The sequence below is a fragment of the Cavia porcellus genome, unplaced genomic scaffold, assembly GCF_034190915.1.
Source record: "Cavia porcellus strain 051 isolate PalLab524CR breed Dunkin Hartley unplaced genomic scaffold, mCavPor4.1 scaffold_6, whole genome shotgun sequence".
Classification (NCBI taxonomy): Eukaryota; Metazoa; Chordata; class Mammalia; order Rodentia; family Caviidae; genus Cavia; species Cavia porcellus.
In genome coordinates this window covers 23,571,538-23,599,417 of record NW_026947489.1, presented here as the reverse complement: position 1 = coordinate 23,599,417, position 27,880 = coordinate 23,571,538, and the positions used below count along the sequence as shown (strand labels likewise).

Here is a 27,880-nt window from a genome sequence, read left to right as displayed (position 1 = left end):
TTTTCTTTTGCAGTACTGAGTTTCCTTTAACCTTTTAATAGACATTAAGCAAAGCCTTAGAAGCTGTTTTTGCTAAGTATTGTTACCACCACAGAGCAGATTAAAAATTTCAGAAAAACTGGATATATACTCTGTTGGTGTAGATAGCTTTCATTATTAGTATCTTAAATTATCTAAAGACTTGTTTTCTTTCTTTTTTTACAGACCTAACTACCATAATGAATGCTGCATATTACGAGAAACCACAAGAAGTTTAAATGTTTGGTTGTCCAATATTCTTGGATTTGATATGAACCAACACATAGTCTTTGTTGTCATTGACAGAGCCCCAGTTTGTATGTACATTATTCATATTCCTCTCTGTTTTGTTGGAAAAAGAAAGACATTTTAACCTTTTTTAAGGTTGTTGATTTAATTTCATGTTATTAGGTTGCATGATGTTGCCCTTAACCACTAAGAATTACCAAAATTTTTGCACAGACTCACACATCTAGGATCCTTTTATCAAGGCAGTTGTGTTCATTTTTCTGCCTTTACCCCACCATCACCAAACACTTAATATTTTAAGTGTTTAATATTGGCATTTTTAGGTGACCACATAATACTTACGGATGGGATTTTCTGTTTGACTGAACCCAAGAACTAATTCCTAGATACATAATGTTCATATATTGAAGATGAAATTAAATCATCCTTCAGTTTTGAGGCCATGTGTAAAGTTCAACCATCCTGTACAGTATCTATTCTGTATTAGAAATAGCTAGTTGACAGCTTATATTTCTCAAAATTCATGTTATGTACACAATCTGAGTTTTTATATGTAAAATTAGTGAGTCTTTTTTGTGTTACTCCAAAATAAAGGCAAGGATTTATTTTTTCCTCGTGCCAGTACAATTTGAGCTAATCACTCAAGATGGATACTTTACATTTTGAAGCTGAAATCAGCAGCAGCCCTATGGGAAACCAGACAAAGCATTGAATTTTAAATACAGACTTTAAAATGAACAGTTTTCTTTTTGAATCTAGAATTAAAGTAGTTAATATTCATCCACAAACCATCATATGTACATTATTGTTGCTCTTGTGATAATAGAGAATTTTTATTTCTTTTTATGCCAGCTTACATTGTGCAAACACATTTAGTCAGTTTGGGTTTTATCAATCCTGCTATGCTTGTCCTTGGGACATTTTTTCCTATATTCAAGGTTTGTAGTTGAAAAGTTTACTGTAAAAAAAAGTCAAAAACAAATTGTATTGTTTTTATGAATAAATTTATTGGAATGTGTACTGGGAGTAAGCTCTGAGGCTGTAAAAAAAAGTTAGTGTAATCTGGCTTTATATATGTAATTGTGAGGTATTAATGTAATTCCTATATTAAAGCAAAAACTGTTAAGAGCAAGTTGACAATAGAATCAAGTATAGGTAAGGGCTTTTATTTTCATCTCTCCATCCCCATTTTAATCCTTTGGGTTTTAGGTTAATTGGAAAGGAATGACAATACAATTTGCCCTCCTATCTAGGAAAATAATTACCAGCTCAGTGGACCTTAGGTTCACATTTGATATTGCTCATGCGTTTAGACCCCATTTCCTTTTGGCTTCCTTATTTTGGAAGAGAAAATCTGAGATGCTGATGCTGATGGTGGTTATGGTAACTGAGGCTACACAAGCTCCAACCCACATACCACTGCAGGGTTGTGAGTAGAAGCTGTGCTTTTGGTCTGTTTCTGTCATTTAGCAAATACTGATTTACTATACTTATTCACAAACAGTTTCAAATATGAAAAGTTCACAAAGAAAGTAGTAAGGATGGCAATTCAGTACTTTTTCCTTAAATGGTATTTTAAAATTTTGAATATTTTGTTTTAAAACTATGAAATGCTTAATTCATCAAAAGTGTTATTGTTCACACTAAAATATAAGAATAAAAACATTTTGATTTAGAAAATATAAGAGATTTTCTTAACTAAAAAGTCAAAACATGGAAATATATATAAATCATCTCAAATGTGATTTAATTTGTTTTCATAAAAGGCCAAAAAATAATTTTATTAAAAATATATGTAGAAATACAATAGAAATATTCTCAGCCAACCAGCAAAACAAATGTCCATTATGGGCAGTGATGAAGCTAATTGATCTTGCTTCATCTATTGAGACTGACACCCAAAAATCTTGTTATGAAAGCAGTTTTTAAATTGGCAGTAAATAGGGGCTAGGGATTTAGCTCAGCGGCATAAACACCTGCCCTGCAAGCAGGCAGTCATGAGTTCGATCCCCGGTACCGGAAAAAAAGAAAAAAAAATGGCAGTAAATAATAAACATTCCTTAGGAAAACTGTTTCTCAAATAGTTAAAAATATTATGATCTGCCTTTTAAATTGAAGTTGATAGTGTAACATATACATCTTATATGCAAAAGTTATTTCTCCAACCTGTAATTGCTGCTTTGAGTTTTTTATATGTACAGAACACATTTACTTCTGAGCAGTTTCAATTTTATGCTATTATAGGCAATAAACTAATTTTTCACTTACAATTATTTAATATGTACAAACAGAATCTTGAGATACATGGTCAGGTTTATTTGCAGGCAATTTTGATGTATTTCTTTAAACAAACTTACTCAACAACTTCAGTTTTCCTTCCAAAAAGAAAAGAAAAGTTACCCGCTATACAGTATTACAGCTCACACATACAGTGCAGAGTAAGAATTTGTGTTTTCTTAACTGTTGTGTTTGAGAAGGGAGTGAAATGAGGAAATGATCAGTACCAGTGTAACAAGTCAGTACTCTGGAGAGGAAGAACATGGTATACCATTTTTATTCCACTTTTTCATCTGACTTTCTTTTTATGAAGAACTCCGGTTTGTAGATACAACGATAGGCCAAGAGCTGAGGAAGAACTCCATATGCTATGTTTAATACTAAAAAAAAGATTTTCGCTTCTTCAGGGACTCTGTAGACATAAGCAGTTCTAGCATGGAGAGAAGCACCAATGTGAGAAAACTGAGCCTGTTGTATTGGGGAAAAAAAAGAGGGGAAGAGTATAAGCATGAAATTTATCTCCAATGGGATGAAGGGTAAGTTCTGGACAGCTATTTCAGACCCTTTCTGTGCCCTCACAAACAGCCTCTAGGGCATAATAACACCTTCAGATAACCCTAATCTTTAATATGAGAGTCTTTCATTACATCTAAGGCCAGTCTTGATATCTGTTCAAATAAAGTATACTTTGTATAGTGTAGCTATATCATGTCAGTTCTGTTTTCTAATCTACCCAATACCCCGTATCAAATATTAGTGGCTCAGTTCAACAGAAGAAAATTTTTGTTTCCTGATTTGGATTCTGTAGATTCTACAGAGAAACTCAGCTGTAGCTTACAAGTTATTTTCCAGTAGAAATAAAGTACAGAGTTTTAAAAACTAAAATATATTTAATAAATTATTTAAGAAGAAGCACTAAAGAACTCGGCTTCATTTATCAATCTTTCAGTTACTCCTTGGAGCAAGTAACTGAGCAAAGCTCTTTTGTTACATATTTTTATTTATTTATTCATGTATTTGTTTTTTATGCAACTTAAAAAATATTAAGGATTGTTTTGTATTATAAGGTTAGCAGCAGGGTAGGGGTAGGAGTATGATTGCTCTTTGTAAAATGGCAAATACATGGGCAGACAGCCTTTTCAAATCAAACTAATTTATTTAGAAGTATGACTTGTCAGTGTAATCCAAGTTTGCAAAACGGAAAGGCAAGGGCCTCCCTCTACTTGTACACTTGTTCAAAACATGCATCAGAATGTACCAGTTGGTCTTTATATATACTTTTCATAAGCACAGAGGAAGCCTATGGCCAGCCACAGCAGAATTAAAAAGAGAGAAGAGTTCTACAGAAAGCTTGTCTCATTACAGAATGCAGCCCCTACATGTACATTTCATGTCTTGCTGAAATCCAAGATACACATGAATAACAAATTAGGAACCTGAAGGTAATAAATTATTAGTTCAGCTGGGTCAAAGTGAAAAAATAAAGGACTACCAACTAGAGAAGACACAGAAGTAACCAGGATGAATAAATAATTTACTTTAAATATATTTAAGTTACCTAACATCTCCTTCCATGTGAAATCAGTTGACTCGGTGAGTGTTACCACTTAACTGCCATGACAAGAAAGGGGCAAGCTTTTATAAGCAGCATGTTTATGAAATTTGTATCAATAGTGAATATTTTAATGGGCTACAATTTTACGAATTAGTGGTATATTCTGGATACCTCTGGTACGGTTTTGCTATTTTCTGGAGATAGAATTTAGATTACTGTGGTGTGTTTCCAAGGACCAACAGGTGGATTGTCTGCATTGAGAGTCACGGGCACTAAGGGCTCTGCGCTCATACGCACCTCCCCAGGGCAGATACCAGACAACCTAGCCAATGCGTTTGCCTCCCTGGGCTGCAGCCACAAATGACCTTCAAAATAAAGGGTACTTTGGGGACTGCCCTGAGGAGCTGTGGACATTCTAGAAACTCTGAATAGGAGCATGGCTCCTGTCACTGTTTTTCTCTAGGGCCTTTTTGAATGACTTTTTCTGAATATATAACTAAACTTTCTGGACTACCGGCCAGTTTTGAACCCTAGTTTTCAGAAATATGGGTTTGGTGGCTTTATAGATACTTGTGTGCATCACAAAATCAAAAGATTTTGAAAACTGCCCACTGTCCTTTCAGAGAATAAATAACGAGCAGTTGTGCCTACTGCCTGCATAGGAAAACCTCAAAATGTCAATGATTCCGTAGGCCCTTGACCTGCACTGACCGTGCAGCTAATACCTCATTTTCACAGACAGCAAACCATGGCAACATTAAAAACAGATTCATGTCCTTAGATTAGATTGTAAGCCCACCGGGCAGGTACTGTGTCTGATGTTTTGTGTGGCACCTATCACATTGTTACAGCTCAATAAACGTTCAACAACAGTGGTCTTGTGACTGTCCAAATACAAAAAGGATCTATAAAGAATTTCTGATTTTTATACCTATTTTACTGGGCTATTCTGTTTAAAATTATTAAAGGAAGGGTAAAGATTTTAACACTCCTAACCAGAAGTGTCTGTGTGAGGGAAGCATCCTGAGACCAGTTGTTTACACCCCTGCTGCAGCACAGTTCCAGTGGGTATGTTTGTAACAGCCACACCTCCTACATCGCGCTCCTCCCAGGGCCTACCGTGTGAAGCGTCCAGGGGTCTGAAGGTTCAGGAAACTGCCTTACCTGAGGATGATTCCTTACTAAAAACAAAGTTCACAAGGGCTGCAAAATCCCCTGGGTAGTGATACCATGACACAGGGCCTCCTGACAGTGGCCTTAAGTGCTGAGCCTGGGTGCTGGGTGGCAGTTAGGTGGCGGAGTAAACTCTGTGCTACAGAAGTTCTGAACCCCAATAATTTCTCCAAATTCAGTGACATAAAATTGATTCCCTAGTCACCTCTGTTTCATTCAAAAAGTTTTTCAACCATGCAGAAATGAGATGAACTCTGTTTGTTTAGGAATATATGAGTGGGACAGAAAATAGAGCAATAAAGGTGAACAAAGACTGACATTGCAGTAACTCTGTACGATTTCATAGAGACAAGGTGGAAAGAATGACTAAAAAATCATTCCTGGCTCCAGAAGAAAGAATTGAGTTTTCAGTGCTCACATGAATCTTATAAGCAAAAACTAATATGAACATTAGAGCAGTCACTAGGCTATTTGGCGAATATTGTATAATACCTAACCCTGAACCGTGCTATTTTTTCTTAGGGTTTTCTGAGCAGCATAGTACAGTGAGTGGTTCAGAACACTGACCCTGGAACAGATGGCCAGAATCAGATTCCAACCCCAGCACAAACCATCACAAAGGCCTCACATGAGACATGTGACTTTGGTTTCCTTACCTGTGAAAAACATGAAACCTACCTCACAGGTGGTTATGAGGGTTCAGTGAGTTGAAATTTGTCACGTGCATGTGACCATGCCAAGCACATGGGGCTATTTGTGTATAGATACAAAACTCAACTGAAATACCTGTTCCTGACCTGCACTCTGCTCTTTGTTTTTAGAGCTCCTTGTTGATCTTTTGACTGTCGGTGTTGCCATCAAAGGATAATAATCACATAAAGATGTTAAACTCAAATTCTAATTTTAATTCTAAATGAAGATACTTGGTATGAATCACACCAGAAACAAATGAGTAAAATGAATTTGTATTACCCTCTCAATTATCTGTGCTCATAAACATTTACTTTCAGGTGTTTCTTAAAGATTTCCATGAAGGAAAAAACATGAAATTCACTTCTATTAGTGAATACTGTCCAAAACCAATCTGCACCCTTTGTGAGGAAGTTCATGGTATCTGCACAGTCAGGAGTGGCAGAGGCTACGGGCAGCGGGCGAGACAACATGTCCCAACCAAAGCGGAATTGGTTGTGCTTTGATGGCTGAGAACCCACTGTGTATCACTCCATAGCTCACTTTCTTTGATGCTTAGGTCATTATATATAATACACATCATTAATTAAATGGTCTACAGATTGATTAATCACTCGGTAACAAGGCATCTCTCCAAATCCTTGCAGGTACTTTTATACTGATAGAATAACAGTAATGGCAACCAAGAGTTGCCTGGCTACCATGTGCCAGGCACTATTCTTGGCCCTTTACATACATCACCTCGTAATCCTCACAGCAACACCTTGAAAACAGTGCTGTTAGTATTCTCACTGTGCAGAAGAGGAAACTGATGACCTTCAAGGTAAAGTAACCAAGGTCATTAAATTAATCAGTGGCAGAATGGGATTTGAATCAGTCTGTCTCCAGAGTGCCTGTTCTTGACCATACTAATTTTATTAACCCTGTTTCTCATTTTCAGTGACATTTGAACATGATACACTCATCTGCTCCTATCAGCAGGTTCCAGGACTCTGCACAGATGCCAGAATTCATGGCTGTATAAGTCCCTTTTATTAAGTGGCATGGCATTTGCACACATCCTGTCACAAACTAAATCATCTCTACATCTAATACAGTGCAAGTGCTATGTAAATAGTTACATTTAAGGATAATGACAGGAAAAATCTACACATGCAGTACAGTTTGGACCATCATAGGCCTAACAATATGTTTTTATCTGCTGTTGGTTGAATCTACACATACAGAGAGGCCACGGCTACTTCAGTTGATAAAAAATAATGTTAACTGGATTGAAGAAGCCTGCAGCACTTTTCCAATGAGGCTTATGCCTCCAGTCCTACAGTAAATACTGTATGAAGAGATGGTTGGTTATAAATATGTCCCAGTAGAACTCTGGTCTAAAAAGTGTGCTGGCTTTATTTCAGTTTTTCAGTGAATTTTTTAATTCTGGAGATGGAGTTGTCAGGCTTCTACACAGTCAGAAATCAAGGACTCTTAAGTACCCAGTATGTCTTCCTAATCTTTGAGCTATCCTGATCTAGAGCTTTTCAAGGATCTTTTTTCTTATTAAATTACCTACAATCTTGAGAGGACACTAGATCTTTTAGTAAAAGCAGAGTTTGATTACGTTAGTAGAGTTGTGAATGGATAAGATATCTAAATTAGATGTAGTTTTAGCAAGCAAGGGGCATGGGTTAAGTTTCCAGAGACTGCTTTCCTGATGAATGTATCAAACATCCTTCTAACTTGAGGCCATTTCATAAGTAAATATTTGCTAAGAACAAAACGTCACAGAAATCCAACATTCTGACCATATGCATTATTATGTTGCAGTATTTGAGATAGGGCTTAACCCTGAGCTAAATCCCCAGTTCTACTTACTTATTTTAAGTTTTGAGACAAGGATTTCACAAATTGCCCAGTCTGGCTACAATCTGAAATCCTGCCTCAGCTTCCCAGAGTGCTGGAATTACAGTCGTACCACCAGGACCAGCTTGTTGCATATTATTTCTAACTCTCCTTTAAGGTAAACACTATGCATAAGTAGATATTAAAGCACAACCAGAAACACTAAGGCTGTCAACACATAATTTGTGAATTACGCCACTCTACCTGCTTGGTTGAGAGCAACATCTTTGTGACATTTACAGGACCTAAGCTCAGCCTCAACCTCTGGGCACTCACCCACAAGACAGGGGCTTCAGGCCACTTTGTCAAACTAGCCAATGGTATGTAAACCCAAGGACCCCTGCAAGGCCTGAAGGCTGCTGAAGCTGCCACTGCATACTGTCCATACTGCTGTGCCCATTACCACCCGGCCAGAATCCCAAGTGCCCTTGTTCAAGCTGAGCTTCATCAACAGGTAGCATCTGGGGTTGTGTTACTGTCATAGGCTCTAACACTTTTTACCCCAAGGCAGTGAGCTTCCTAAGCTGCCTGGCCTCTTGCCCTGGCCACAGGACTAAGCCTTTGCCTGGGTTTGCCTGCCTAGTTTTTCACTTATCTCCAGAGACTTGATCAGGTCCCACATGCAACCTCCTTTGCCAGCCTCCAACAAGAGGGCACTCACATCGTGCCTCAGCAGCAGGAGGCCCCACTGAGAAGTACAGTATCAAGTACTGCTGGACTCCAAACAGTCTATAAGGAAAAGTTTGCAAGAGTGAGGCAACTGTGTGCCCCTCTGTGCTGGTGGATAAGGGAAGGGAAACAAGGCTTACCTTGCCCTGTCTCTGCCAGACAACCATATCTAAAGGTTCCTCCCATCACTCCCTGGGAGGCTCAGCCAAAGAAGGTCCCGCTCAGATGTGAGCAGCACGCTGCCCACCCCAGAGCTTCTCCAACTCCTTGTCACTCATAAAGGCTTTCTGCTTCAGGACTCTGTGCCACAGCTGTTTGCAGGGACGGGAGGTAACAGTGGAGACTGTGGGCTCTGCATCCAGACAGGATTTCTGCCATTCAGTAACTGCCACCTTGATCAAATAACTCTAGCTGTCCTGAGCTTCAGTTTCCTCATTTTTAAATCATGATTTAAAAAAAAAAAGTCTGCCACAAAGATAATACTGTGCACTCACCGTGCTGTTTCATGAGGCTCCCAAGACCACATTTATCAGCCTTCCTGCACCTGAGCTGTTGCTAGCCCTGGCCCTTGAGAATATCTGTCCGCCATGAGCTTTACACAAGCAAGAAGTAAAACCAGGCTGAGGTAGCTGCTGAACACTTACCATACAGCATAGTGCACAGCCTGTCCTTAGTTAAGTGAAGTGCTGAGCAGGGTTTGCCCAGCAGAAGGCAGCACCAAGAATGCAGGCTGGTACCGCATCAGTGAAGCTGGAAGAGGGGATGGATTTGAGAACTGCCCTGGAGACATCTAGTTTGGAGCTGGCTGAGAGGTGGGTGGGATGGAGAGAGGAGGGGAAAGAACCGTCCACCTTCTGGGCTTGGGCTGCTGGATACAAGGAGGGACTGTTTCCAAAGATGATGGCGACACAAAAGTTTTTTGGAGGGGAAGTCCTATATTAATCTAAATCTGACCTGCTAGCAAGACATCAACTGAAGTGAGTAAGTCTAGAATTAAATGAAGGAGTCTTGAAAGCAATTTCAGCTGAGGAAATTGGAAGTCCTCAACTAATACTTGGTATAGAACTATATGGAAATAAAAACCCAAAACCAAAATCTGAAGAATAGGGCATTTCAAAGTCTGCAAAGAGGGGAATAAGTTATAGTCCTCCTCCAGAACACAAATCATTTCTTCTAGATGCTGTATCATCTTCTAAAATGAATATTCTAATTTTATAATTACTGCCTCAGACCAGAAAGCCCTATAAATACTATTAACCTTTCAACACTAAATTTAGTGTCTTTTGCCCTTATGGTTACCATACCATGAGTATATATTTAACCTAACATTTCTCAATGAGTCTGCTTTTTAACTTGCTTGAAAAAGCAAGACAGGGCCTGGGGATTTAGCTCAGCGGCATAAGCACCTGCCTTGCAAGCAGACAGTCGTGAGTTCAATCCTTGGTACTGATTTAAAAAAAAAAAAAAAGATTTTTAAAAGGATGGGTTATTTGGCTTTTTAATTTTTTCAGTAAAAAATAAAAATTACTTAATATCCTTCCTTGTTCAGAAGATTATTTTGCTGCTGGTTATCTTATAAAAATGTGCTTTGGTAATTGCATAGATAATTTCATTTCTAGTTTGATATAGTGAGCTTTCACTGAACATACTAAACACTGTCCCTCATGAGACAGGGACTCAGCTAGGTACCAGAAGGAGGAAGGACTGGCAGGCCCAGCTTTCCAGGAGCAGAGCCTGTTTAAACCAGTTTCCCTAGTTGTATAAATAGTATAGCAGAATCGTGAAACCTTAAATCTAGATAGACATCATGAAAATAACAGCTTGAGGGCCTTTTTCAGAAAACATTTCAAAGATTGGGAAAGAGCCCTACAAAACAGCAGTGCCACTTGCTGAGTGTGCCCTTGGGCAAAGCATTTAATATAGACGGACCTCAGCTTCTCCTCACTAGATGGCACATCTTTTAGATAGTTATTATGAGACTCAAATAGAATACATATGCAGGAACATTTGAAAAGCTATAAAACAAAGCTTGTCTCATTAACAATTGCCTACTCTAAAACACTGAGCGGATAGTTGTCATATATCCATCAATGAGCACTAGATCAGTAAACTCTCAAAATACCATGTTAGTACCTGAGCTAGACCTCCAGCATGTATCAGTGTTATGTCAGGCATCCAGGAGCATCCAGGAACCACTAGGCCATAAAGCGCAATCACAAAGTAAGGAACAGAATAGAACATATACGCCAGCATCTGCATTGAACAGAAAACAACATCAGAAAATTAACAGCATGTCCTAAAAAATGTACAAAAATTAACACCTTCAAAGATAACAAAACGTCTATTCCTATTCCCTGTACAGGACCACCTCTAACCATTAGAGAGAGATAATTAAGTTTAGAAAAAAAAAGTCTTAGGCATCATACTACTTGACCTGAATTTTAGGATAAGCTGCAGGATCCTTTAGGTAGGGCTCTTCAAATTGTGTATACAATCGGCAGAGCTCAGCTGGGCAGTCCAAAGCAATCTAAGAGCAAAAATGAATTCATTATAAAGATACAATCACTTCTGGTTCTTAGGTTTGCTGATAAGGCTAAATGTGCCAGGTTTAGTCACAAGCTGCTTTGCTACTTAATAAAAACTATGCACTGTAGAGGCTCATTGGGGAAAGTAAAGAAAGGAAATATTTTGCAGACTATCTAAGGAGATTAAGCAGAGGTTAATAGTGGAGCAGGAAATGGAAACTAAAGCTTTATTCTTGAGTTTCAACAATTTACAGATTAAGTATCTAGGTTTGGCTAGCCAAAGCATAGTTTGCTTTAGATTACCGGTTTCATTTCTCCTGGGAATATCTAGCCCACTAGTCCCTACAAGAAAGAAAACATATTTCTATGCCAAATTCATCTTACTATGCTTTGCAAGATTCAAAAAAAGCATCCTCCTCTCTCCAGGGCCTCACAGAGTGTGTGGCCTTTGGGGGCAGTAAAGGGTAACGATTTGAAAGCACGGTCCTCTTGACTGAAGCCACCTCCTGTGTCCACTTTGAAAGAGAGCAGAGCAGATTTAGTCTCAACAGAGTAGACTTAGGCCACAGAATAGACAAGTGTCTCTTTGACATATCACAGGGTCCCCTTTGAGTCATCCTCCGCCTCGGGCACTATTCCCCCTAATCTTTGCCCATAAGTGAAATGTCCCACCTGAGTAACAGGACACAGGCCTGTGGCAGAGTTGGTAAAGATGGGCCCCAGCCCCCAAAGTCCCACCAACTATGCACACATGTTCTCCTCAAGTGCAAGGGAGGTGTTTATGGCCACACAGGAGTACAATTGGATGTCTATTGTTGTTTGAAATTTCAGAATTACAGCAAACAAAGACGAATATCAGGCATCTGAACAAAGCCTACAGCACTGCCTTCCCTTTGTTCCTTCTCTTCTTAACCAACTCTTAACAATTCAGGCAACTTCTTACCCTGAACCCTCAAGGGACCACATAAGCCTCTTACTGCCCAGGGACCCCGCAACAATGAATTGGCGCTATCACCTTACACTTGCTATTCTGTTCCCGAATAGTGTGGTGCAACCTAGCAGCCTCAGGATAATTAGCAGCTGTGTCAATGAAACTGAATAGAGTTAACCAAATCATTCAGAGTGGCTCAAATTATTTCTGCTAAGAATAAATTATGAAGCTTGGATACTGTGAAGGCTGACTGATCAATTAAAATATTAAAATCCATCATTGATTGAACAATTATAAGACCTTCCACCAAGAATTTTATGTGCTCTGTCTTATCCTCAAAACACAGTAAGATGGGCAGTAATATTTTAGGACACAATGGTAGGTCAAGAAATGCATTTTTCCAAGGCCACACACTAGTAAATGGCTAGGAATCCAGCTCCAAATCTGAGAGACCTCTTTCTTATCCTTTATGCTATGAGAATGATAAAGAGAACATAGAAAACAATGATATGCCCAGATTCCCTTACTGCTTATCAGTTGCATCGATGCAAAGACTGTGAACCTCAATTTAACCTAGTCCACACTGTTCATACCAGAGAAACTCACAGGGCCCCGAATACGCGTGCATTGTTGGTTTGGTGCTCCTTCTGAACCTAATCACCCCTGCTCTCTGAGAACACACGGGTGCTCTGTGCCACAGGTACACCTGGACTTTAGGGTCATCCAGGCCACAGTCTTTACATTTAAATCAGAAACATCAAAAGAATGAAATTCTAATGGCTATTTTTTTCAGATATCCTAAAACAAGGGAAGATATTTCTGAATAGAGCTTGAGCCAAGGACCTGAGAAGTAATGAAACCACTCAGAATGAGCCACCCCTTGGGGACAGAGGGTTGAGATAGGAGAGTGTCAGGAAGCAGGTCCAGAGCTCTAGTGTCTAATGAAAGGCATATTTTGTTTGCTGAGAAGTCTGAAAAAAACCAAAAACCTATTTCTGTGTTTTGTCCATTCAGAAGAATTAATAGTATAATAATGATTTGTCTGTTTGTTAACTGAGCCTGAGTCTCACCATATTTCCCAGGCCGATTTTGAACCCCTAAAATCAAGGGATACTCCTGCCTCAGCATCCTAAATAGCTACAGCCACAGGCACGCATCACTACAGCTGGTTAGTGTTATTTTGATCTGTTATGCTTACCAAGCCTCTAAACAGGCAAAATCCAGTTGCCAGTAGCAGACATATGACTAGCATTAAATCAAATGGTCTTCTCAGCAGGTCTTTTGCTTGAGCTTCTTGGATGACCTGAAATAGAGTTTATATCTAAAGAGCAAGTCCAAAATGCCAAAGAAGCATTTGAAACCTACTGACACACTGAATGCTGTGATGGTGGATAAGGACAGGATTTTGAAGATTCACAATTTATATCTTAAACCATCAGACTTTCAGGGCAGTCATTTGCCCCCTGAAGACCTGGTTTCCTTTTTTTGTGAAACAATGAGATTGGCCCAGGTGATCCTGAAGGGTGTTGCTAGCTCTGAGTCCACATTTCTTTCTTAAAATAATATTTTCTTGTTTATAAAGTTGAGATAAACTCATTTGAAAAGTACAAATGCTTTAATTCTGCCATATCACTAGTAATAGGTGATACACTTTTACAGTCATGTGTATTTTTACATATATAAATTCACATATATATGTATGATATTTTCTACAGAATTAAAAATAAACATTTTACATTCTTTTGTCACTCAGCAACTACCTATATGATAAGCACTGTGAAACATTATTAAAAATTCAAAAACCAGAGGCAGGGATTTAGCTCAGCAGCTCAAGTGCTTGCCTGGTAAGTGTGAGGTCATGAGTTCAAACCCCAGTATAAGTAGGCCAAAAATTCAAAAACCTAATAATGTATGGAAGTACCACACTTTTTCTATTCCCACTCAGAAAATCTAGGCAATTTTCCAAATCAACATTCAATGTAATGGGGAGCAACTTTGTCCATAAATCTCTGACAGCATCTCTCTAATCAGGCCCTCAATGTAGGATTATTAGGTTGAAAGGTTAAATTTTGCAAGGCTGACAGCAGTGCTAAATTGCTTTGTAGGGCAATTCTGTTCCTATCAGCCCTGTGTGACAGTGTTCACTGTCCTGTCACTGTGTTTCACTATTAAAATGCTAACAAATGGTTCTGTGTCGAAAGACATGAACACTCTGTGGGCACATGGACTTGGAGCATTTGGAAACAGGAGCCACGGCTAAGGCTAGCCCTACTGTTCACTGTTCTATTTAAGAACAATGTCATTCTTCAAAGCAATGAAAAGGCATACCAGTCATCAGTGGTCCAGCCTGGGTTTATACAGTGGGTATCTGAAGGTCTATACATGAAGGATGGGGACATTAAAGTGGATCTGAGGGCTGGGGGTGTATGTTGCTCATGGGTAGAGTGGATACATAGCATGGAGGAGGCCCTAAGTTCAATCCCTAGACCAGAAAAAGGAATTTTAATGAATTCTATTATAAGTATTTGGTAAAATGAATAACTGTATTCTGATTATTTAAGAGTTTATATTTTCATGTCAATTTTGCTTAAAATATTTTGCCTAAGGATTTAATACCCATAAGTGGAAAAGAAATTTAGGAAGGTATCACCAGCTTAGAAATGAAGATTTTAACAGTGTCTGCCAGGCCAGGCTTGTTTCACCGTGACTACTTTGGCAGTGAATGGCAGGAGGTGTCTCAGACAAGGGCCACAGCCAGTCTCCAGGTGCCTGGATCTCTTGCGAATCAGACCCTGTAGCTATGTGGACTACACTGAACAGCAGTAGCTCGCCAACCTCCTCTCAGAGGAACAATAAATGCGTAGGTACTACTTAAAGACATGCTCAAAATCCAGGTCATTTGCAACCCCAGACAAACCATATAGTCCAGACTTCCTTCCTGCACTATAGCAAACATGATGCTAGGAGCCAGTGTGACCATTGGCACAGGAGTTGCCGGAAGTACAATTTGGCCAATCAAATCAGACATATTCAGGCAGAAGCAGATCACCTTGGCACTCAACTAACACCACACAAGCAGCCAGGTGCACTGACTGTCCTGGATGCTCCAGTGCTCGGAGGCACAATTAATTCAGTGGCCCATGCATATATGTGAGCCCTGTGAACTAGAAAACAGGCTATGTTTAAACTCAGGAAAAATCACCTTTGAAGGATAATTATAATTTTCTGATGGCTGATTATAGATTCTGAAACCAGCCCATACAGGAAGACAAGTGTATGGTATGCTTAAGAAAAAAGCCGGGCATATTCGTGTTCCATACTTCCCTGTTTAAAAGAGAAAAAGAGAGGAAAAAGTCAAAGATTAAAGCATACCTCAACATAAATATTATTTAGGATACCTCTCAAATCATGTAAAATTTTACTAAAGGCCAGATAATATTTTAATGAGATGAAGAAAAACAAAGGTCACTTAAAACAATTAGATGTTTATTAACAGGCATGTCATATATACAGTATTAAAAAATACAAGTAATATCCTAATTTATTGCATATCTAAATAACCTCTTACTTTAGGCTTCAAGAGTCTTAATTTCCAAGTACATTTATCAAATTCCCATATCATGTCAGAGGTAATATGTAATAAAGTGTTGTACTAAATTACCTGCCACTAAATGTCACAAATCCCATAATTAGGATCTCTAGATGCTTCCAAAAATTTAGGAATCACTGATACTTGACTAATTATCTATTTCACATTATTGACAACTGTTCAAAATCACTAAGGAGGAGAGATAATGGAGGGGAGTAGGAATGATTTGCAAAATGGGTTTTTATAAGCTTGGAATCTCTTGGTTATATCATAACCAAAACAAATTTGTTCAAGAAAATCCCCATTATTACAGAAAAGGAAAGTGAATTTAAAGATAAAGTTCCTTACCTACAATGTTTCCGGGCACAAAAACAACTATGCTCATGATAATAGATCCAACCCAATATAAGCCAATGGTTCTGTAACTTTCCCTGTAACAAAAAAATCTCGACTTAGTACACTTGTCTTGCAATACTATAAGCAAAAGATCCTCGATGTTATTTTTTATTCTAATTAGCAAATTACATGGACTGAAACATTGAAAGAAGAGAAATACATTAAGAAACTCTGGTGATCAAACCTCATTTTCTTACGTGATATTCCACAGAACTTTTTTGTCTCTTTTTAAACAGAAATTCATACTTGCTACGCTGAGCTGCAGCTAAGCCTCACCCTGGTCATCCTGGTCACAGACTCCTGCATTTCTCAACTATGTAGGAAACTCAAAGCATGAAACAGCAGAGTAAGCTTCAAAGAAGGACACTGGATCCACACTCTAATTTACTGTAAGTATGACAATAGTATCTAATCCAATCTGTGTGTGTGTGTGTGTGTGTGTGTGTGTGTGTGTGTGTGTGTGGTGCTGGGAATCAAATACAGTGCCTTGTGCATGCAAGGCAAGAGCTCTACAACTGAGCCACATCCCCAGCCTGATGATAGCACATAAAATGGAGTTTGGTCAACAACGTTGGCCAAAGCATCAAAGGTAGAGATAATACCTGACACACACCCCACGTTCTGGAGCAGCAGCTAGACATTTACCACAATCTTCTGTGCTGACAGAATGTTGCTTCAACTGATAACCCAATAACTCAACTCCTTGCTAAATAAGAGGCTATGAGAAATTCAAAAGGAGATTTTGTGAGGGTAAATGGAAGTAGAAAACTCTGTGCTTTTTGTCCCATCCCAGCCCCCAAGCCAGTGAGGCTGACAGATGGTCACAATGACATGGATTGCCAGCAGGAGGACAAACAAGAATTAGCTGGAGCTGTCCTGGAGCACATAATCAATAGAAAGAGAGAAAGCAAATGAAGCTGTGTGTAAGCCCTGCATGGGACACAGATGTGTGACTGTCCGACCTGGAACCAAGTGGAGGCCTGGGAATGTAGCTGAACTTGAGCCACCTTGGAGAATCCCTTCCCAGAGTGCACCTTGTAGGATACAGTAAGGCACCGAGGGCAGACTACCAACGGTGTGAGAGTCACAGATCCAACCAGAGGGCATTGCTTGCGTGGGAGCAGGTGCCATGCAAGGGTTCCTGCTATAGAGGTCTCCACAGTACTCATACGACCCAGCTAACGTTTCAAGACAGAAAGTCCTAGTACCAGAAAACAGCAGCTGTCCCATAAGACTCCCCCTTTTCCTTTAATCCTGTGGATGCACATACTCCCAGAGGAGCCAGGCACACAGGCAAGAAGGAAGAGGACAAGTGGACACAAGCACTCAAGAGTGAAGTTACATCTGAACTGGGGTTCAAGCTTTGAACTGAAACAAGGTGGTTAAAGTTTTCATTCAGAATGTGTGAGCCTTTATTTCCTGCAAATGAAACGATTGTTCTTAGAAGAAACATAATCAGGAAACATAGGAATCAGACCATCTGAGCTGTCACCACAGTTGGGGAGCAATCCAGGGACAAACTCAAAAGGCAGTGGTGCAAGGAAGTAAAGCATACCTAACTTGTACCGCTGGCACTTTCATTCTATCTACTGTTCCTGTTTGCTTCTGTTCACAGGTTTTCCTTACATACCCATTTATCAATGGCAACGGCACACACACCAGGCGAACTGACTTACTCCCATGCTATCGCCGCCACCATCACTAGGTACATCAGATAATGAGCAGAGCCATCCCAGTAGCAGATCATGTGCCCATAGGCAGTGTTCAGATAGGGTTCACCCTGAGGAAAGCATTAAAAAAGAAATGCACTTTAAATAAGATACAAACATTTCAATGCAAAACACCAAAACTGTACTCCAAGTAGAATAAAACAGAACTATCAGATGTAAGTCTGCAAGGATGAAACTATTCCAACGTAACTGTGAAACAAAGACAGCGGTGAGTGACAACCGATGCACTGGCACCAAGGCACACCTGTGAATCCAGGCGCTTGGCCGTAGCCAGAGGAGTGACCAGGGAAGACGCTGCTCACCAGAGCTAGGCTGGCTCAACCATGCACCCCGACCCACATACAGGGCTGGGCTGGACTGGGCACAGGGAGGCGCTCACACCTTTTTACATGAACACACATGGCACTGGACTCCGAGATTCCCACGGACTTCTCACCAGCCTTCCCAACAACCCATATGGGGTACATGTGACTTACAGACTCGGAAAGGGAGGCCCCAAAAGATCACATAGCTAATATGTGGCCAAAAAAAAAAAAAGAAAGAAAAGGCTATCTTTCTGAGAAGGCTATACTTCTGAGAAATGTGTAATTTCCTACATTTTCTGAACACAAATTGTATGATGAACTACATTTTCTTTTTCCAAGTGTCACATTTGCAGGTGGCTGTTAGAAAATCACTGTCCAGGGTGCACGAGTTTTTGGTGTTGCCCAACCTCTGCTTGGCCTTCCTGTCCTCCTTCTCCTGAGTGTGCTTGCCTGGCTCGTCCTGCATGACGCCCTGGCCATGCACCCTTTCTTCAACAAAGAGGAGTGCAGATGAACCAGCCCATCAATAGCCAACCGAGCGCTTCCCTGGAGCAAGCTCTCTCATCTCCCCACGAGTCAAATCAAGTTAAAATAACAGCAGAAACATAACAGTGGAAACACTACCAAAACTGTGTTTCTGTCTGACACTGTTTGCCCCTGACATGTTCTGCCTGGATGATACCATCTGATTTCATACCCGGTCATCTGTGCCACACAGATGGGCACTTAGCCAGCACCAGTTTCTCTTGGTAGCTGATAGTGTCTTTAACCAGAAGTCCTCGGGCTCTTCAAATGCCCCTGAACTTTAACTCATCAGCTTCTCCCTCAGCCAACCCGCCTCTCTATTTGGATGGCAGTGCCACTTGGCTTACCCTGGATAAGACACAAAGTCATTATTTTATTCCTTACTTTCTTGTACAGGCTTGGCAAATCCTGTCGATTTTATGTGCACGGTATCACCCCCAGGGAACTCTCCCTCTCTGGCATGGTCTAGGTCAAACCTGAGTCTGCACTGGCCCACTGTGGCATTCCCAGTGGTCTCCCTGCCCTTCTCCTCCCTCCTGGAACCCACAACACTCCTGCTTCCAGGTGAATATTCATGTGGCGGCTCTGGACCCTGTCACTCCTTGCTCTAACACCTCCCATAGCCTGTCACTGCCTGAAGGACTGAGCTCCCTCCCCTCAGACAGTCACTGGGTCCCCAGCCTGGGCCTGCCGAGCTTGCTACCATTTCACCTCAGTTCCTCTTCCCGTTCTTCACTGACCACAGTGCCTGCCATGCTCCTCCTGGAGCCACCGTCCTCGGGCACAGTGCCCCACCCTCCCTTTTGCCTCCTTGCCTGCCCCTCTAGATCCACTTCAGACTCCCTGGTGCCCACTCCTGGTCCCAGTCCTCAGAGTTCTGACCGCAGGCTCTTCACTCTCCATCATGGCCCCTCAAACTGCTGCTACCAACTGTAGTCATGTGGCCCCCAACCTCCCTGCCAGGGCTGTTCCTCAAGACCTGCAAAACCCTCCCAGCTGGGATATGTGCCAGGACGTCCCTCGAGCACCTGAAACTCCACGAGTCCCCAAATGAACTGAGCATCATGTCTGCAAACCTACGCCCCAGGCAGACAGCATTCTCCTCCCCGAGCCCCTACTCAGGCTGCCCCTTCTGTTTAGAATGCCTTCTACATCCATGGTCCAGCCAAAGACAGCTGCCATCCTCTCCTGTGACCACCTTTACAGTGCTATAGCAGGGTCCGCAGGTCCTCCACAGCCATCACCAGAGTTCACTGTGCTGTGCCTGCAGGGAGCCTCTGTCACTGCACTAGGACAGTGCTGGGTGCCCACATGGAGCACAGGAAGCGGGTACTGCAATTCCATGATCTGCTTTAGCAAATGTCTGCAGAACTGAAATCCTTCTTGCTTGCCTCTCTGATGGAGTAACACCAGCTTTCTTCTAAACTCCAATGTAAGAGTCGGGAAGCCATCTTGGGCCTGACCACTGCAGTCATCCTGAGCATAGTACCACTTGGATTCTCTGAAGTTCTCCCCTGTATTTCCAGATGCTGTCTCTGTCCAACCACTGTCACACCAAGCTGGCCCTGCAGAACCCCCTCTTTGTGTTCTAGCTCTGGACATTGACCCTTCCCCACAAGCCCACCCCCCAGAGCTGGTCTCCTTCCCCAATTTAACGTTTCCCCTTATGCATAGGATGACATCCAAACTCCCACTGTCTGAAATGCAGATGAAAACCACATTTGCAGCTCTGCCCCTTATTTCCTGTGTGACATGAGTAAGTCACTTCACTTTCTGTGGCTGGATTCAGCCCATCATAAAATAAGAAAACAAGACTAGTTCCCTCTCACCATAATTAAATAGCTTAATCACCTCAACATTTGGTATCTTACAAATTTAATAGTAATTTTGGATTGCTGAGATTTTAATATATTGGCAGATATACAAATACTAAATTCACGGAGAGTTCCACATTTAAGGGAAAAGATAGGTCACAAGCTGTGACAGGAGTGAGGGGGGATCATGAGAGAAGGTTTGCTGCTTCTCATAATCGCATCTCACTTTTGGGCTTTACCTGTCACTGAGTAAGCAGCCTGAGCCTACACCAGGAAACAAACCTGCTCACAGATCAGAGGACCCAAGTCCAGGCCAGGCTGCAGCCTGCTGGCCTGCACCTTACCGCCTCCAGGCGGCGCCATACCTCTCTCAGGTAGTGGGTCATGAAGCCATCGATGACGCCATCTTGCTCCAGCCCTATGATGAGGTTCACCACGCTGGTAAATCCGAAGACAGCGTACACTGGAGCAGAGAAGTCCGCAGTTTAGAATGCAGCCTGCGGGAGGCACTTGAGAGCTGGCACCCAACAACAAGAATGTGATGCTTCTTATATTGTGGATGCTGTGGCACAGACTAGCAGGCCATACCTCCTGCCCTTCCAGCCAGGTCTCTGCCTGTCCTTCTGGGCCTCCCCAACCCTGCCCAAGAGCTCTCACTGAGGGAACACAAGTCACAGGGATGGAGGATGACAGAGTCACCACTGTCTGTCCCAGCAGGCTCTCCAGGTCACCCCCTTTAGCCTCTACTCCTGCAAGCCCAGAGCCAAATCCACATCTCACCTGGGCAGCAGAAACAAAGCCACCCACCAACTGACCAAAGAAACACACAGCGACCACCAGTTTTAAAAGAAAGACTCCATGGGGGCTGGGGATTTAGTTCAGCAGCATAAGCGCCTGCCTTGCAAGCAGGCAATCGTGAGTTCGATCCCTGGTACCGATAAAAAGGAAAAAGACAAAAAAAAAAAAAAAAAAAAAGAAAGACTCCATAAATCCAATGGTGGTGGTACACAACTATAATCCCAGCACTACGAGAGGCTGAGGTAAAAGGATCACTAAATTTGAACAAAGGCTTTGCAATTCAATGAGACAGCGTCTCCAAAAAATAAAAAGGGATGTAGCTCAGTGGTAGAATGTACTGGAGTTTCATCCCCAATACCAAAAATAATAAGGATGTGGATGATTCATCTTGGTGAAGACACCCAGGACAGCTCACCATGTATATCCTGCTGGCCTGTTCCACACATAGTCAGGGACAGTGATACATTGGTTTCATGGGTGCTTTTGTTTGCCAACAATTTGACTTGCAAACAAAAGCATTTGGCGAAATTTTGTTTTTCTTTGCAAACTCTACATTGGGTGACAAATACTACCATGGCCATCTTTACCAAACAAACATGGCCATCTTTTCCAGAATCATGAAACAAATTAAGTTCATGAACTGAGGTGCCACTATAATTGATATGCAAATGACAGTGATTTAAGAAAACACACCGTGGATTCCAAGAACTGGATACATGTAAGATGGTACAAGTGACTATGAGGGAAGGAACACAGCTCGTCAGAGAAACACACCAGAGTCAAGACTCCACTAAACAGGCTTACAACTACTCAAAACAGCTAAGGAACAGAACCCTTTAAATGGTGAGAGACCAAACTCAGCCCAGGAGTCATTGAGAAAGCTGTGTTTTTCAAAGCTGTGTCTTAGACCAGGGGGTGGGTGAGGAGAAAGGTCTGCAGGTGGCTACAGGAAAAGCTGTGCAGAAGGAGAGCAGGGAGGGCTGATTCACAGGGAAGGGAAGCTGGCCTCAAGCAGAATGTGTGGCCAGAGTACAGCGTCCCCATATCTGCCTGAAGGATGCATAGGCCGCATGTGCCCTGCCCCGCAGCCCATCCCCTCCCTGTGTCTCCACGAAGACCCACGACCCAGTTCTCAACAGTGTCCCTGATGGACACTCACTTGTCAGAGGCATCCAAGGTGGCCACCCCTCACTCATCTCCTGGGGAAGGGGAGGGGGTGGCATATGTCCCAACCATTCGATGGCAACAGTAGGGTCAGACACTGGCTCTGCTTCCTACTGGGCAGAAGCTGGCTGGTGACCTGACCATGAGGCTGCAGTGTGAGCAAAGCTAGAACAGGGCCAGGATGGACTGTGGAGAGTGCAGGAGGGCAGCCACCGTGAGGAGTGGAAGAGACCTCAGCGAGTCAAGTGTGGTCTGCCTGGGGCTGGACTGGACAGGCAGGACAGATAGCAGCAAGAGGTCAGTACAGAAAGGTAGGTTGGGGTCACTGAGCAAGGGGAATGGAGCTAGAAAAAGGACAAGGACTCCAAGGTCAGACAGGTATAGCTCTTCTACAAACCAACCGTGAAGCCCAGGCAAGTTACAGAAGTTCTTTAAATTGCAGAGTTTTTATACATGAACTGGGATAAACAAGCTCTCACCATCCTTCTTTGCCATCCCAAGACTTGCCTTGGCCTTCCCTGAGCCTCTAACAAGGAGAGGGCCCTAGGTTTGCTCTAGCCAGAATATGGGTGGAACTCTGTAATCCCAGCACTCTGGGGAGTTTTGAGCCAATCTGGGCAAGTTAGTAATTTAGCAAGACCCTGTCTCAAAATAAAAATAAAAAAGAGCTGAGATGGAACTCAGTACAAAGGCCCCTCGATTCCATCCCCAGTACTGGGGGGGGGGGGGATGTTCGCGAGAGTAACAGTAGCCAGCTGCAAGCCAAAGCCACCAGTGACAGAGCTTTCTTCCACCACTGAGCTTTTTGTGCTCTGTATTCCTATGAGGCAGGCAGAGCCCAAGAGCAAAGAGCCATGTGGAAGTCCTGCAGCCAGCCACCCATGGCCTGCAGCAGAGCACCCCCAACCCCCCACCCCACACACACCTGTGAGCAAGAAAAATAAACCTCTGAGCCTGCACTGGCTTGGGGTGTGTTTGACATCAGCATTACTGGAACGGAAACTAAATTAATAAAATGCCCAGCAGAGCACCAGCACAGGAAGCCCTCAGAGCCCAGTAGCTGCTTTGCTGAAAGTGCACATGGAAAAGGGCCTGGGCTCTGCATCAATGCCATTCTTGCCAGCTGTGTGACTTGACCATGGCTCCTAGCATCTCAGCCAGTGTCTGTATTTGTTGTAACAATAAAATAAAATTAAATTGCTAAAGTGCTCAGTGCCTTGCCGAAAACACTGTAGGTGCTCAATCATGGTGTTTTTATTTATTTAATACATATGTGTATTTTCCAGGATCTGACCTAAGTATTTTACAAATACCATCTTATTTAATGTTTGCACCAACCCCTCACGTTGAGTATAATTATTTTCCTCTTTGTACAAATGTGCAGGCTGCCACATCACACCAGGTGGAAGGAACTGCCTGTCCCAGGCTGAGGCAGGAGGCCCAGCAAGAGGCAGAGGTAAGAGAAGCTGCGGATCAGAGGGCACAGGAAGAGGCCTGCCTGTCCAGGCAGTGTCCCTTTACCAAATCCCCAGGAAGTGGGGTCCATGCCTGGGAGAGGCAGTGATGGCGAACCTTTTAGAGCTTTCAGTGATACAAACAGCCCACCGAGGCATACATGCCACAGGCTCGCCATCACTAGCTTAGAGGCAAGGGTGACATTCCCTCCCTTTGAGCCTGCATCACCAAGGAGGGAAACGGGCCTGGGGGCAAGTTCTTTGACACAATGGTTTCCCCCAGGAGACCTACCATAGAACAGTGGATCCCGAGGTGGCTTTCTTTTGACAAGAACTCGAGCCAGCAGGGCTACCAGGAGCAGGATGAGGGCAGCAACCCCTACGACTGTCCAGGAACTACAAGAACCAGAACAGGGGAGCGGTCACTTAGCAAAACAAACACAATGGCGCCTGGAATTTCCTGACATTGAATTCATTTGTTCCCAGCACTGCAAAACTCAGGCATAATCCTGCTCTGGCATAGCTCAGGCACCAAGAATCAGTGAAGTTTATCGATAACCCTTTGGCCTCTCTGGCCACAGCCCTGTGACTTTCAGAGACCAGAGCCCAGGTCCTCATCCCCTCTTCCGCCCATCTGTGTCCTGTGCACAGATGAAATGTGGGAGGTACCTTGGCCCCACCCCACCGGGCTCCTAAGGTGCCCTGCCTATTGCCTGTACCTTTCTACTTACCTGACCTGTTTGCCATGGCAGCTGACAGGCACCTGCAGAAATCACACCCTTCCCAGGGGGAAAAGTGTGTTCTGTACCGCTATGGCAGGCAGCATTGCAGGTCCAGAGTGCACAGGAAGATGCCAGTGTACATGGGGGAACTTATCTCCACGGAATCTGAACGCTACCAGCCACAAGTCACTTCCAGGCCCATAGAAACACTCTCCTCTCACACCCCCAGCAGGACAGGCCTTCTGATTCTGGAAGCCCACTGCAGTGAGCTGCCGCCCCAGAACCTCCTCCCACCCCCTCAGAGCTGCCAAAAGCCATTAATACTCCTCCACCCTCTGTTCTGCCTCTGTTCCAGCTTGAGACACACTGCAGCCTCATAGTCAGGTCCCCATCCAGCTCCTGCCCACTAGGAAGCCTGTTCCTGGCACTTTTGGATGACTGTCACATATGCCCCTGGGAAGAAGGGGGGTGGATGAATAGATGAATGGGTGAAAGATCACAGGTGAATGGATGGATGGGCACTGGGTAAATAGGTGGCTAGACAGATGACAGATGGATGGGCTGACCTTGCTGGATGCTGGATGGATAGATAATGAATAAACCAATGTAGGGAATGACCACTGATGGATGATGGATCAAATCTATGATAAGAGAGAGGATGGCTGTGTCAGAATGCAGGTGAGAAATAAATCTAGGAGGTTTCTGATAGGAGGATGCTTTAGGCCCCTCTCCAAGGGACAGGCTGATGAAGGAAGAAGCTGATGGTCACCACAGCCATGACACTCGGCTGGTTGTCAATGTGACAGGCTTGGGAGTCACCAGGGGATTAGGAAAGGACACGTCTGGGAGGGCCATGAGGTGTAATCTGGAAGTCTATATCTGGTTCCCTGACCCTTCCTCTCTGGTGTTCTCCTCCTGGCCTCTGCTTTCCAGCCTTTAGGAAGCGAGCAGGCTTGCTCCACCATCTGTCATGATGTTCCTGCCTTGGAACCAGCTGGCTATCTACGAAACCCTCTGAACAGTAAGCCAAAATAAGCCTCTTCTGCTTCACATTGTAGATGTCAGGTATTTTGTCCTAACATCTGTAAAGCTGGCCAGTGCATGGGCTAAAGCACCAGTAAGGAGTCGAGAAGACGTCAGAATGAGGTTAGATTATGGGCATAATGATGGGCATAATTATGGGCATACTGATGATGGGAAGCTGAGACAGGAGGGGCTGGGCAGACAGCCCCCTCCCGCCCAAAACAGAGCCTGAACTCACAGCAGGACCACAGGACTGGTGTGCCTCTGAAGTCTGAGAGAGCCCTGTGAACTGATTCACAGCTTCCTCTCATGGTCTCCACCTGGAGGGGAGAAGAAAGAATGGCAGGAAACCGGGATAGCAAATCCTCTCTGCCTCCCAGCACTGTCCTGTGACTGCCAAGTGTAGCCCTGCTCAGAACAGGCAAAAACAGGTCCAGCAGAGTGATGGTGAGGGCTGCAACTAACCCAAGGGGAAAGCTTGTTAATGTAGGCAGCGACGGCAAACTTTTCAGAGCTTTCAACAATAACAAATAGATGCCATAGGTTTGCCACCACTGGTGTTGGGAGTAGATGCCATTTTATGAACAGATGCCTGACAGGGAACATGAATGGAGAAGAGCGAGCAAAGTGAGTGTCAGGGGCTGGGGGGAGACCCCAACCCTTTCCTGACACTCACCCTGTTTGCTTGTTCTACTTCTCAGCTCAAGTTACCAAAGTCAAACATCAGCAAAAGCCTCCTTTGTGCAGGGCGCTGGGCTGGGCTGGGCTGACAGTGCTAAGCCAGGCTAAGCTGTGGCCTGCAAGGTGCAGTGAGAAGCAAGTCCTGTGGGAAAGGAGCTAGACCCCTGGGGCTTTAACCTGCAGGCAGAAGAGAGGAACAGGAGGATGTAGCGACGCCACTCGGTGGCCTGTACGCGGTGACAACTATTTCTATGTCCCCAGCCCTCACTCAGATCCTTACTGCTGTGCAGCTCTCCTCTCCTGCTAGACACTGCTTCGCCCACCGGCCCCTGCCCTTCTCTGCCCAGAGCTTGCCATACCTGAAACTCTCTTCTTCCAAGAAGCCTTCCCTGACAACCAGCTCCATTCCTAGCCACCCTGTTTTACTGCTGCTGTTTATGTCCCCCCCCCCCTGACGTCTGTTTCAAAACACTTTTCTGGCCTGTTCTCAGCTCTGACCCCCAACCCAGCGCACGACAGATACTCAGTAAACCACTGAGCCGCTCAGACTGCTCTGGACTGACAGTCACATCCCATTTGGCCGCCAGAGCTGCCGCTCCCAGGAGATGCGCCCAGGGCCTGGGTCAGACCAAGGGCAGGCACTGCCCGTGCCCAGTCTGCCATGGCCGCTGCCTCCAAGCAGACGCCGCGGCCGGCCTGGAGGGGTTCGCAGGGCGCGGACTGATGCAATTTCCTCAGCACCAACTGCTGAGAAAGGGCACCGGCTACTTCCTCCTCCGCGCAGAGGGCAGCCACCCTCACGCGAGCGGCACTGCCCCGGGCCCACCGGCCCCTGCTCCCGGGCTCCGCGGGTACCAGTCCCTGCAGGGGGCCGAGGCAAGGCGGCCTCCGCACGGTTCCCCGGCACGGGACTGCCCCACGCACAGCAGCCTTGCAGAGGGCTGGCGCCCGGCCCCTCTGCACCGTGCAAGCCCTGACCACCGCACGGGCTGGGAAGCGCCCGGCAGGAGCAGGGCTGGGCCCGCACCCTGACCCCTCTGCGTGCTCCGCGCCGACCGCAGGCGCCCCAGCCCGGGCGCCCTCACCCGGCGGTGGGGGGCGCGAAGTTGCGGGGCTCCCGCGAAACCCCGCGCCTCCCACTCACTCGCGTTGAGCCGCGAGGCGGTCGAAGATGTAGGTGGCAGGGATGGCCGAGAGCGACAGCACGAACACCCCGGTGGCCGCCGAGGCGCTCATCGCCGCCGCCGCGCCGCTCGCCCTTCACCGCATCCCGCGGGCTCCTGCCCGCCCCGCCCCGCCCCGGCTTCCGGCGGCGCCGCCCCGCCCGGTCCGCGCCCCACTCCGCCCCGCACCCCGAGTTCCCCGCCCCGCCCCGCCCTGCCCCGCACCCGAGCTCCCTCCCGCACCCCGAGTGCCCGGACCCGCCCTGCACCTCGGGTCTCCCTCTGCCCTGGCTCACGCCCCATCCCGCCCGCGACCGAGTCCCCGACTTCCCGGCCCGCGCCCCGCCCCACGCATCTCCTGTTCCCCGACTCCGCCCCACGCCCCACGCGAACTTGGGGTGAGACGCCCCGGCCCCAGACAAGTGCGCTTAGGCTGAGAGGCGCCGGGCTGAGCTGCGGGTGGCGCAGGGTGGGGTCCGGCCCGGGACACTGGCCAGAGGAGGTCCTGGCACCCTGGACTCGGCTGAGTCCCTGCTGAG

General features: G+C 44.5%; 2 protein-coding genes across 9 annotated transcripts in view; one reads left to right on the top strand and one right to left on the bottom strand.

Annotated features, from left to right (window-relative positions):
- Hdgfl3 (HDGF like 3) overlaps positions 1–4,971 on the top strand; it is a 72,389-nt gene extending 67,418 nt beyond the window's left edge. Inside the window, exon 6 of the mRNA XM_003475474.5 lies at positions 205–4,971. Within this exon, the coding sequence (XP_003475522.2) occupies positions 205–210 (6 nt within the window). The 3' untranslated portion in view covers positions 211–4,971. The remainder of the gene's footprint in view (positions 1–204) is intronic.
- Positions 2,804–27,481, bottom strand: Tm6sf1 (transmembrane 6 superfamily member 1). Of its 8 annotated transcripts, XM_063250103.1 has the most exons (12): positions 27,323–27,460; positions 26,174–26,355; positions 25,736–25,817; positions 24,045–24,148; positions 20,702–20,799; positions 17,639–17,742; positions 15,915–15,997; positions 15,180–15,301; positions 13,176–13,280; positions 10,956–11,048; positions 10,655–10,774; positions 2,804–3,012 (listed from the first exon to the last, which is right to left on the bottom strand). In XM_063250103.1, exons 5-12 carry the CDS (start codon positions 20,720–20,722, stop codon positions 2,821–2,823), a joined length of 840 nt encoding a protein of 279 aa, XP_063106173.1. In that variant the 5' UTR covers positions 20,723–20,799; positions 24,045–24,148; positions 25,736–25,817; positions 26,174–26,355; positions 27,323–27,460; the 3' UTR covers positions 2,804–2,820. The 8 variants fall into 8 exon arrangements, with proteins under 8 accessions (XP_063106173.1, XP_063106174.1, XP_063106170.1 ...); XM_063250104.1 differs by lacking the exon at positions 26,174–26,355 and having other exon boundaries at positions 27,323–27,448; XM_063250100.1 differs by lacking the exons at positions 25,736–25,817; positions 26,174–26,355 and having other exon boundaries at positions 27,323–27,480.
- Between the last annotated feature and the right edge of the window lie 399 nt (positions 27,482–27,880).

Bases quoted from the DNA above. Each gene is read 5' to 3' on its own strand.
- Tm6sf1 (XM_063250100.1), bottom strand. From the start codon at position 27,414: ATGAGCGCCTCGGCGGCCACCGGGGTGTTCGTGCTGTCGCTCTCGGCC. The intron at 17,743-20,701 runs GTATGGCGCCGC...TGCTTTCCTCAG, and splicing joins TGACCCACTACCTGAGAGAG to GGTGAACCCTATCTGAACAC. The intron at 3,013-10,654 runs GTACTAACATGG...CCAATACAACAG, and splicing joins ATGCTGGAGGTCTAGCTCAG to GCTCAGTTTTCTCACATTGG.